This window comes from Erpetoichthys calabaricus, chromosome 5 (assembly GCF_900747795.2).
Source record: "Erpetoichthys calabaricus chromosome 5, fErpCal1.3, whole genome shotgun sequence".
Taxonomy (NCBI): Eukaryota; Metazoa; Chordata; class Cladistia; order Polypteriformes; family Polypteridae; genus Erpetoichthys; species Erpetoichthys calabaricus.
In genome coordinates, this window is record NC_041398.2 from 209343617 (window position 1) to 209356444 (window position 12828).

Consider the following 12828-nt stretch of genomic DNA (forward strand, 5'->3'; position numbering starts at 1 on the left):
GTGGGTTTGGCGAGTGGTAATACCTCAGTACTGATCAGAGGATCTTAAAGCAACACACCACTCAAAAATGATATTTTTTATATGTTACATACCCCATGTAGTTTGTACTGATGGACAAAAAATCAGTGCACATTATCAATAAGAAACTCGAGCCAATGGGATTCTTATCTTTAATTTGAAAACTCACTTCTATGTGACATTTATTTTTATATTTATAGGCTTAGCAGACACTTTTATTCAAAATGCCTTACAAAAGGCAGCACGGATGTTAGCTCCATAGAGGAATGAAGGATCAGTGCTCTAGGGGCAGGTTCGACCTCACTGATTATGTGTAGAGGAGTGGGGATGATCATGGTAGAGTCCTTTCCAGGAATCTAAGGAACACCAGAGCAAGCGAGAAGGATGATGGGAGGACAGCCAACCCCGGGCAGTCTAGCTGGCACCGTCTGAGGCAGCCAAGATGGGGGTCAGGTGGTTGTGGACCGTGGCTGCTGAAGTGAGCAATGGGTAAGGTGGAGAGACAAAGAAGGAGTTGTGCTGGGCTCGTCTTGGTGCTGGGAAGACCTCATGGCTATTGGATTTTAAGCTTGTTTTTTTGAATTTGGATTTTAAGCTTTTTTCTTTTTTTTACCTCGCTGTTTTAATGGATTATTTATTTATTATGGATGGAGCACTGTGCGTTTTGAACACCCTACGTTTAATTTATTTTAATAAAAGCACTAGAGCACTTTTTACACCTTCCCCTTGCCTTGTGTGGTGCCTCATTTGCTCAAGTCATCCCTTGGAAATGTTATTGGCAGTGGCGGGTTCAAATGACTCCCAGAGGGAATTAGAAGCGAGGAGCTGATCCACACCGTCACAAAGAGATTACCATATTCAAGTGAACATCAGTCTGGGGGACTGTTTGGGAATAGGTGTTACAGGACAAAGTTACAAAACTGATCATCATAAATGAAGAGTATTCACCAAACAAGAGATTCTTCAAATGTTTCTTAAACACATTGAGGGAGTCAGAATTTCAAATGGAAGTGGGCAACTCTTTCCACTAGTTAGGAGCTACACATTAAAAGAGACTTTGTAGACAAGCATCAAGAATTTGAACTACAGGGAGCAAATGTATTGTTCTGAAAAGAGGAGTGACATGTGCCCACCTCGGCTGGTTGAACACCTGACATGCCACTGCATTTTAAATCATCTGCAGTGGCTTGGTGGTACATGCCAGTACTCCAGCCAGCAGAGAGCTGCAGTAGTCCAGATGTGTCAAGACCAAAGCTTGGACCAGAAATTGTGAGCCATACTTTGTCAGGTGGGGTCTGATCTTGTGAATGTTTCATAGAGTGAATCTGCAAGACCGAAAGATAGTTGCAACATGGTCAGTGAAGGACAGCTGGTCATCCATCCCCACCTCAGGGTTGCATTTCCAGTTCAATATGTGCACTGAATTTCTAGCTATCTATTTAATAAGTCAAAAATACTTGTCTTTTGCATGTTGTAAATCTACAACTGGATAACGGACATGTTGATTATGTGTCATGAGTAACGCAAGTTTTTTTTTCTGTTTTCAATGGATATTTTTTCACATTGTTTGCCATTGTACAGCATTGGTCACCATTGTCTTGTATTATATCATACACTTTTTTATTTCCATTCTGCATAAAAAATATGAGATTAAAAGTTACTCTTAGCCATTACTTTAAACAACATGGGGTAAATAACACATGAAATATATATATATAGGTTTAGTATTCCTTTAAACAAATTGACAACTTTTTGTGAGAGCACAAAAGCTTTAACTACAGTTTTCTCCTTCCTAAAAATGTTGCATTTCTTTTTCCATCAGTATATATGGAGCTATTTTTATATATTCACTGTGGACAGCTTAAGTGAGAATAGCTATGCTTCATTTGTTTTAAGACCTCCTCTAGTAATGAGAAGTTAGTATAAATTACACTAAAACTAAACAATCAAAGTTTATTTCTGCTCACTGACCTGAAGAACACATCTCAAAGTCATTATTATTTTAATAACAGTCTTTTATTTCCAAATTCAGGAAATGATCCCAACTCACGAAACTCTACAAAGTTTACTTCAGATGAACTCAACCTCCTCTAGTCAAAGTGAAGAGGGTCTTCAGATACCATCCCACACCAGTCAACACACACCGTCACTCATTCCTCCGGATAAAGTGCTAACTAAACAAAGTGCCATCCAATTACTCAAACTTCAGCCTACTGGTCAGCTTTGTCCTCCTGCAAGGTGTCGAGAAGCATGGGTGCAATCTCAACCAGACCTTAATGTTACCAAACAACCGTATGAAAACCAGACTGCCCCCAAACACATAAATCTCAGATATTGTGACTCTAAAGCTTTAAAGAAAGGTAAAGAGAAGAAAGCCAGGTGGACGGATGTCACATCCAGTAGGCCTGGCAAACAATTTCATCTGAATCAGGTAGCAGCCTGTGATCAGCAGTACATCCCTGACAGACATCAAGGTCAGCAGAGAGGATGTAGCTACCCTCCTTTCCCTCTGCTTCAGCACCATCTTCAGGATCTCTCTTCTCAAGTGAGGCCACTGCTACACCTTTATCCTGCTCAGCATTTACTTTCAAGAAGCTCGGTGTTTCAAGCAATTAAGACAACTTCTCAGAGTAAATGGGAAATACCCCAAGCTGCTGGGGTCCGTGCAGATATCTGTCATGCTAATATACCACCTTTGAGGTCAAGCATGCCTCAACTTAAAGAGGTAATACTTTGTCTTCTGTATTTTATATTTGGCAAATAGAAGAGTTGTGAGTACAAGCAAACCCCCTAAGTTATAAATGAGTTTTAACCTGATATCTCATATGCCACTTGAGTTTCATGTACAGTGTGGTGATCAGGGCAGTAGGAACATATTCTGGTTGACACTAGTGTCTCACAGTTCCTGGTCTAAGACCAGGTCTTAATCATAGTGGATGGGGCTTTTGCTAGTTGGTTCCCATGATGTTCTTGAGGACATCCCTGAGCTTATTTACTCCAGTAAATTTATTTTTATGTATACTGTATAATATCATTACTTCAGCAATGCTGTTTTGTGTTTTGCTTTTTGTATGGGCGCTGCCATTTTGAATCTCTCTATGTTTTGCTGCAGCAATAGCTGCTGTGCCGGTTGCCATGTGTGTGTTCACCCTGCAATGAACTAGCGCCCTGTCCAGGGTGTTTCTGCCATATATCTGATGCTTGCTGGGATAGACTCCAGCTTCCCTGTGACCTTACTCTGGATAGAAAATGGATGGATGGATAGCTCCTAGTAATATCTGTCAGCTAGCTTAAGAAAACAAAAACTCCAATCAGCAGCATCCATGGAGAAAATAAACCTCTGGGGGTCCATGGTCAATTGTAAAAGAGAAGGTCAAAGATAAAGTCAGACACAGTGACAGTCCAAGAGACCTCCACCTGAGCATTTGAAAGTAGAGTCTGTGCTGGGCCTTCTGATCTGACATCAAAGTCTTTACATGTGTTGATTCAAGATGCACCTAGTATCTCGGGCAGATTTCCCATGGTCAGAAATACAACGTGAATGTAGAGCAGTGGCACCAAGTGTCATAGCAGGACACTGAGAAGAGAAAGAGAGCAGAGGAAGATTAGAAATGGTTCATAATTATTCTAATGCTTATACTTTGATACAAATGAGTAACAAACAGATACAATACACAGGTTCAATCAGGGAATGCTAGACTAAAGTAGTATGTGTTCAGCCTGAATTTAAAAGTTAACACCAGCATCTTAAGATCTTAATGCAAACTCTGATTTAATAATAATGATAAGTTCAGATATGTAAGAAGTGCATTGGACATTTAAGACTTTGTGTAAGAAGAGGGATTTGGAAATTTGGCCAAGCCAATGTAAAGATTTACTAACAGGAGTTATGTGGTTGTACTTTCTAGTTCTTGTAATGATTCTTGTAGCAGCCTTTTGAATTAACTAAAAGCTGCATAAAGAACAATTTGAACAGCCTGTGAATAACGCTGCACAGATTCATGTAGCAGTCAGGTTCTAAATGGAGACACTATTATTAGACCCACCTCCTAATGTTATAACTAGATGTCCCAAAGCACAAAGTCCCAACAAGCACTTCCAAAAATGCTCACTAGAAGGAGATTCACTACCAAAACCCAGCTAGATAAACAGACAAACACAGAAACTTTATAAATATAAAAAGATTTCCACAAAAGATGCTTTGTGATACCATGAAGTTCCGAAGAGCACAATGGCAAAATTGAGAAGACTAAAACACAAGGCAATCCAAGCAAACAAAGTCCCAAATCACAAATCTAGAGATTGATCAAAAACCAGACCAAAAGTGTGGCAAAAATCCAGAAATTCACAAAAGCACAACAAAACACAAGAACTCAACTAAACTTCCCTCCAGGAACTATAGGAGATCTTCTGGTGGGGGCCAGTTCCTGCCAGTGATTTGGCAGGTGGCCCTGTCTCTTGGGGGACCACCCATAAAACACATGGAACATAACCAAGGTATAATACATAATGCACATAATATATTAAAGTAATATTAAAATAAAATAATGGTCCAAAAGTAAACAAAAAATATATAAAACAAGGATATGAACCCCCCCCCCCCCCCTTCCAAGGGAGGAAACTGGATTAGAAAACCAAAATTGCAAGAATTCCATCCATCCCTCCATTAATCCTTTCACCCTTTTCCTGAACCAGCTGAATCTAAATCAAGCTTGCAGAGCTTGAATAGTGGCAGCATGCCTATGCGTTGTGCCGGTGTTGGGCAGGGTGCCAGTCTAAAGCAGGGTCCTACTTACATTAAGAAAATTCAAATTCCCAAAAAATATTTTTGATATATACTTTAATGTGACAAATGTAATGTAGAGGTACTGCTGCAGCTTACCTTTGAATCATAATGTATTTTGAAGTTGTTTTACCCCAATGACACACTTGGCCCTCATAATATGGAGTTCAGCATTTTTCAGTGCAGTAAACTTCAAACCAGCTTCCATAAACTTGCATACTGCGCCCTGAAGCATAGAACTTGAAACCCAAATCCTGAGAGTGGAGGTGGTCCTGCACTGCTAATATGCAGCTTCTTTTTATTTAAAGGTCTACCCGCCTGTGCCAACTACCAGCCTTATCCCAGTATCGAAATTGACTGCATTTGAACAAAGAAATGAGGCAGAGAGACTCCAAAGACAACAAACTGGATGGTGGCAGCTTCTTGAAAGGGGTGATTTGCCAAATCACCAACAAATCTCAAAGAGGTACAGTAATAAGAGGAAGATCAAGAAAACAGTTGCACACTCCTGTTACTGGTAGACTATTTAACTATTGTGAAGTGCTGTAGGCGGCAAACAGAAATGCTTTCACTTGTTAGGTCAATGTGAAACTGGGCCACCAGCATAATTTTGACTACTAAGGTGTTTGTTCAATTAGATTTTTTAATTATATCTATTCTAAGTCAACAGTCTTAAACTACCCTGTCTGCAGAGAAAGATGTAAAAAGAAGCAACATGAACAGTCACAGAAGAAAGAAACAGGGCCTCATCTGTTCACTGTGGAAGACTCAGCTACTAAAACAGAAGAGAAGGTTGCAGGAGGGAGCCTTCATCCTCCTGCACAACACATCACTCTAACTGAGGTACTGGTCCTCCCTGCCTATGCGCTGAGCCACTTCTGTACTTAGAGGGTAATTAGCTGTGCTATTTTCAGCCCATTTATAAACTAGCAGTTGATGCTGGATTTGCATTCTCATAAACATTAAACGTTCAACAGGCAAATGACATCAAATATGTTCTGTCTTGAGGGTCCTATTGAGAATTTAGAATAAAAGATTAATGTGTTTTATTATTAGTTTTAGTGCTATTAGCTTTTAAAAGCTTATGCTTGATGCAGCTTAAAAGGTCACCATTTATTTTAGCATAAGGGCCGCTGGCCTGCCTGTCTTTTTACTTGTCAAGGATGTTGTGTTCTCTGAGGGAACTGAGCAAACAAACTTTTGTTTTGGGAACACAGGCTTCCGACTGACAGAAGAGTAAACAAGCTTCCACAAGCATTCAAGGTCTTTACTCTTAAGAATACTGAGCAAGCTCTCACACTAGTGCACAAACATATAAACAATTTAAATGGCATTTAAATTTATATATTGTGGCTTATCAATACCTTAGGTGATCAAGTTAAAGCAAAATGCATTGTGTTAGCTAGTGTGAGTTACATAGGAGTTTAACAGTTGATTATTGAAGGCTAGGGTCTTTCTCTCTTTTTAAAGAATGCCTGTTAGCTCAAGGGGGGCATGCTTCCCATCCCCAGAAGTTCAGTCCCTGTGCTGGCAAGTCAGACAGTGCGTGACTGTGTGCCACTGCCCAATGGCACAGCTGCTTGTGTTCACAGACTTTCACATTGGCACACATACATATATTTTAGATAGTGTTTATTTGTATATGTCATTGCTTCTTCGTGAATCATTGTAATAATAATTCAAGTTACAGCAGAATGTATTAAATAGTTAGCTTTTAAGATATGTGAGAATTAATTGTTAAAGGCTTGTATTTTTCCTTTTATCCAAGCAATCAGGAAGCACCGTACTTGTCCAGTCAAGGCCATCCACAGTTTGGCCCTTATTAGTAAAGCTGCACGCTGACTTCTACCAGCACAGTTGCCTATGATTTTAGCCTTAAGAGATGTTGGTGCAAAAATCAATTGTTAGTTGAGCAGTCCAGTTATTACATGTGGATAATCCTGATTCCAACTTAATTGTGAGAATTAATTATGTGAGAATGCAGAGGGGGTAATTGGGTGATGCTCACCTCCAGGTGGCAAACACATCCTTCGAGTCAAAGTGGTTGTTATGAGAAGGTGGACTGGGAAGGAAAATTGTTATGAGAGGGTCTACTGGGGAAGTGATTTTTATGAGAAGTCCACAGAACAATGTAATTGTTGTGGGAATGTTCACAGGACCAGGTGATTGAGTAAGGTCATTGTCATGAGAAACCCTGTAAAGCATGATAGGAAAAGGTGTGAAGCAGGGATATTTTAAGATAAGAATTCTAATAAATCTAAGGCTCACTCAAAGCAAGGGGCTCACTTCATTGAACTGAGACAGGCTTTATGTGCTCTGCAATGGTTTTCTATGCTGTGCAATAAAGTCCATTCTGACTGCCTATCTGAAGACACTGCTTGTTTTTTCTGAAGAAGTTTTCTCCAAAACAGGCCATCTTCAGATTCTGCATGTACAAAAGAAAGATTTAATAGATTGTACTAATGGTACAACTGCACCTTATATTTTGCGTGATTTTAATTTATTTGTATTTTAGAACACAGACTGTAAGCCATCAAATGCTGACCTGGGAGACGGATTTATTATTCCACCAGGTGAGTAAGGAAAGACACACAGGGACAGAGGCGAAGTACTTGCAAGTGTATCTGGCAGACATAGGGAGTAAAGTGGCCACTGACCATGACCATTGATCATATTGTAACAGCTTTATTTATTTTTAGGGTCCTTTGACTCTCTGTTGCATGATCGAAGCATACTTACGGGATGTTTGCCTACCTCTGCTGAACTGCACTGCTTTGCTTCAATAAGCAAAAGACCAGCAGATACAAGCCATGCTGCCACAAACACTGACCCAGGTGCTGTAGTCTTTTTTTTTCTTTCAGAACACACACATGGAATTGAATTGAATTTGGGTAGATACATGAGAAATATATCCTACATGGTATGGTTGTGCTGCCAGAGAGGCTGACAAGACGTTTTACGGCAGACCCTGATAATGAACATATTACAGCAAAAAAGGGTGAACAGCGGGAAATCAAGAGCATGAGATGTGAGGCAGAAATCTAAGTCAAAAGTGCGTTCACAAAAAAGTCACAACCACAAATATAACAAGGAAAAGGTTTTAATTAGGACATTAAGTCTTCTTCTTCTTCGATATTTGTTCCAATTTTTGTATAGGGTCACTATTTTTTTGTTTTTAAATGGACTTCTCCAATAGAGGTTTCGGCTTGTCTTTTACAGCCAGATGCCTTTCCTGATACCAATCCTCCCCATTTACTGTATCTGTTACATGAGGGTTTTAAATCTGCAGTTTGGATAAGAAAGTGCTCTTTTCAACAACCTTTTTACTTGTCATGTCAATTACTCCCTGATCACGACCTCAAAAAACATGCCTCTGGCAATGGGATAGTGAACAAACATGGCAATAATTGTTAAAATATAAAAGAGTGTCAACAAGATCCCAAAAATTGCGCAACCGGAAAAATAAACCTTAGAATGGATTCAATGACTCCCAAAACAAGTGTAAGATCATTCAAAACAATTAAAATGAATGCACAACAAAATATGAATAAACACCTCAACATAACAATGGCTTCATGAGTGTGTGCATACAGTGTTTTATCATGGAAAGGCATCTGGGGACACGCTTACTAAAACATGATCCCCTTGTAAATGGGGGCTCACACTTCTATGACAGACTTACTGTACTCGTTTGCCTATTCATATGTTTACTAACATTTGGGGATAGACAGCTCACAGTGGCAGTGCACTTGTGCCAAGGACTGTGGCCCACTACCTTCTTGATAGTGTGTGGTCTCCCTCTCCCCGAATGACCTAACTGAGAAAAGAATTTGGTTATCAGCCCTTGGTGGTATAATAAAACAAAACACACAGGCAGGAAAGCAGGCTTTAATAAATTTTGATCTTTTAACATTATTTACATAGATAGTGCCCAAAAGCAAAATGAAATGTGGCAATAAACACCAATACTGCCTGCTTCTGGCAGATGTATAGACTTGCCAGGTTGCTCCATTCTTTCATTGCTTAAAGTATCAGCAACAAGTCAGAGGATCCTTGGAATGACTTTTACCTCCTCCTTCCTCCTCTCTGATCAGCTTTTTACTGATCTTGTAAAGCTAATTTAGGTATGATGTGGTCATCCTGTCTGCAAGACTACTTAGCAATTTTTAAAATTACATTTCTTGTCTCAGGAAGGTGCCATCAGAGCTCATATGCTTCTGCTATTAGAGGCAGGAGGCCAAAGCATGGCATGCTTGTGTAACTAAGAACAGGGCTTATAAGAAGCACTCTTGTGCCATCATCCAAAGCTCATGAAATTGAAATCATATTTCTAAAATCAGCTGCCAACAGTGAAACATGCTTGCATAGCTCAGATGTGCATTGTGGCAACTGTAATCGACAAGAATATGTATAGCCAAGCAATACGTTAGGCTCACAAAGCAGAGCAAAGAACTTATTACATTTTCTACCTAAACTAATTATCAGTTAATTCTTTAGCAAAAACTGAAGCATTAGTGGACAAAGTACATTGTCAGGAGCCAAGTAACATGACAAGACACTTTTAACCTCACAAGATATTTCAGTATTGAAACCAATAAAACATTTAAAAGCAAATTTAAATATCTTGTAAAGGCCCACTTTTTAAACATTACAAGAAAAGTTCTGTTCATTTCTCCAATAGTACAGTCATGTGGTTTCTTTTTTTGAAGATAACACGTACAGTGACAAAATATAGTTCCACCCAGAAACATTTTTTCATTTTTTTTTTAATTTTATTGATTTTCTTCAGTTTTCATGAGTGCAGGACATGAAATATCAGTACAGAAAAGTCTGCAGATTGTGTGAAACCTGCCATCGAGACTGGCCCATGAATTGTTTAACTTCTACTCTTAGTTTATTTTTTTAAACTAGAGATTGTTATGGTTTGTTATGGGTCTTGCCCTTTGGTTTTGTTTCTTTTCTGTATAAGTAATTCTGTATTATTGATTTAGGCCTCACAACTATAGAAAAGAACTAAAGGCTAAACACTCAAAAATTGACTAAGCCCAAGACAAAAAGCAAAAAAGGCAGGAACTACCACAACCCTTGGTTCAAAAAACAAAGCTATTATTTATCTAATTTATTACATTATATAAATAAAATAAGAAATCAGGTGAATCAAAATCCCAAAAGATACAAAATTTTAACTTTATGAAAAATGCACTAAATGCAGAGAATCAGAAATGCAAACAAAAATACTGAGTAGGAAGCCAAAGTTCAAAATGCACAAATCCAACATCAAAACCAGAAAACTGAATCAAATGCCAAAATCCCAAAAGATCAAAATGAAAATCAAAGATCAAAAGGAGAACAGAGGAGAAGCAGTAAATTTCAGCTCAATAGCAAAAGCATAGTGTAAGTGATGTCTCGGCAAACAACTGGGGTAATAATCATACCCTACTGAGGAGAGGGACTGATCCTAAATTACAAAACAATACAGAAAATGTCACCAAAGAACAAAAAAGAGAGCGTGAGAAAATGACAAAAATTGCAAAAAAAAAATACCAAACACAGAAATGTAATCTTTACATTCCATTTGAGCTGAATTTCTCCTGAGGCCTCCTGTCCGCTAGGAAGTGACGTCTTCAGAGCCAGAACTGGAAGTGACGTCTTTGGGGGCCAGAACTAAAATCAGGCATAATTTCCCATTTTTGATCTGCAGAGATAACAGAGAAAGGATTAGCACACCTCACCACCCCCTGGCCTGGTGTGTGATTACCTTCAGCTGGTCCTTTTAGCTGCCTCCTAATCGTATGTGTGTGACACTTTAAACTGTCAAACTGATGATGCACTCATAGTGATTATTGGGTAAAAAACCTATAGCAACAGTAACCAAAATGGTCCCCAAAATGGCAGCACACATAAAAAAATAATTGTGCTTCAATAATAAGTTAAACATTTTTCTTCTTCTTTTGACTGCTCCCGTTAGGGGTCGCCACAGCGGATCATCATCTTCCATATCGTCCTGTGCTCTGTATCTTGTTCTGTCATACCCATCACCTACATGTCCTCTCACCACATCCATAAACCTTCTGTTAGGCCTTCCTCTTTTCCTCTTGCCTGGCAGCTCTATCCTTAGCATCTTTCTCCCAATATACTCAGCATCTCTCCTCTGCACATGTCCAAACCAACGCAATCTCGTCTTCCAATCATTTTTAAGTAACAAAATTCAACCCTACACATAACCAAATCCCAAAAAGGAGGAACTTAAACCAAAAAAGATGCAGGAGAAGATGAGAAAAATAAAAATAAATTCAGACCATAACACCACCACTCGTTATGCCCCTGACCACTTCTGGCCAGTTAGCCAACCCATCTTAATAAATAAATAAACAAAGGAAAAATAATTGTATGTAAAAAATAATGGTATCTGAAATCCCATGTCCTTCTCTAACTGCAAAGTGATTTGATTTAATTTTGCATTTAGTTCCATCTTTTGCTGCTATTGGAACAAACACAGAAATTGTAGCCTTGACGATTCACCAGCCAATTTGTAAGTGTGCTTTTTTTGGTCTTCTACTGTACAACTCTGTTATTTTTTGCAGTATTATTCAGGCAAATGATTACTTTGGCATAAAATGCTTTCCTGTAAATTATACTGCTACAGTACCATAAGTTTGAGTCCAATTTCAAAAAATCAGGTGGAAATCAAGCTGTCCTTTAGTAATTTTCAAATGTTCTTGACAAGCCATCAACATTACTACAGTGATGACTTAATTTAACAGCACATTTTTACTGAGCTCCATTTCTGTGTCAGTATCAGCGGTGGTGGGCACCGCACTGAACCGCACTAAGAAGTCACATGATACAGGGTACTATGGTGGTGTTCTTCTTGCACCTCCAGTGTTGCCTAACACATGCTAAATATACTCAAAGGATAACTTTGCTATTTTTCAAGTCATAGCTATTTCTTGAGATATGCTATATACTAATTTACCACATAAAATTGTGTTATGAAGTAAAGCATTTTCTATAAATTTTACAAGTGATCCGACAATCATAAAGTGCACCATGGTCCAAACATGAAAAAAAGGTTAAACTTATCAAATATCTCAATCTTCAAGACAAGAATGTTATCAGAAATTAATCTTGATATTGCACAAATATAGTTTTAAACAGTGTATCCACATCACTTTAGAGAGGCATAAAAAGTAAACAAATTAGTTGTGAGATTTGGCCATTTTAAAAGAAAACATCTCATTGACTGTTTCTCATTGTCCACGGCACAGTGTGAAAGAAGAGAAATGGCCGAAAGCCCTTCATAGGAATAACTGACACACACAACCATGAACAATCCCATTCCTGGAACCTGGAATGGCCATTTCAAATTATCTTTATAGCTTTGTATACGTGCTAGAGAGAACACTATGCTAAGTCTGGGAGAATGTGCAGAAACTCCACATGGACAACGAGTAGACACACAATTCTAACTCATGACGCTAGATCTGTGAAACAGCACCGGAAACGATTGTTCTGCCTTTCTGGCCTGCGTAAGAGCTACTACAGCTCAGCATTTCATTTGCAATGAAATGACTCAAATGAAATGTGTTTGGAACTGCAGTTGGCTTCAATAATGGGTGATCAGGAACACATTTTCTTTTCCGCTTCGTCTGTAAATAGTCATCCACGGAGAAATGAGTGCCATAGACTCGTAGGTCCGCTTTCAGTAGGTCTTCCATTCGATTGTTCACATCCAACCTAAATGCTACAAGCCATTCAGGTATCATGATTACCACAAGAAATTGATGAATACTGTAACTTTTCTAAGTTTTTTTAGGTTGTAGCAGTAGAGGTGTTTATCGACCTCTTGAACCCTCAGGTACCACTCCAAACACCAGGTAAAAGTACAAGACTTCTTTATTTTGGAATAATCACATGCACAAAGCACCCTCCACTCCACACTACTCATATAAACACCAATCAATACTACAATAATCACTCCTCCTCTACCAGACACTTTGCCACCCTACCTTCCAGCTCAGCTCAGT

At 38.8% G+C, this 12828-nt stretch overlaps 1 protein-coding gene across 1 annotated transcript in view; it reads left to right on the forward strand.

Moving 5' to 3' along the window:
- The first annotated feature begins 1997 nt into the window (after positions 1-1997).
- The window catches only part of LOC127528025 (ciliogenesis and planar polarity effector 1-like), a 46953-nt gene continuing 36122 nt past the window's right edge, over positions 1998-12828 (forward strand). The window contains exons 1-6 of the mRNA XM_051928579.1: positions 1998-2743; positions 5110-5267; positions 5494-5644; positions 7317-7374; positions 7501-7635; positions 11268-11333. Coding sequence (XP_051784539.1) covers positions 2054-2743; positions 5110-5267; positions 5494-5644; positions 7317-7374; positions 7501-7635; positions 11268-11333 — 1258 coding nt within the window. The 5' untranslated portion in view covers positions 1998-2053. The remainder of the gene's footprint in view (positions 2744-5109; positions 5268-5493; positions 5645-7316; positions 7375-7500; positions 7636-11267; positions 11334-12828) is intronic.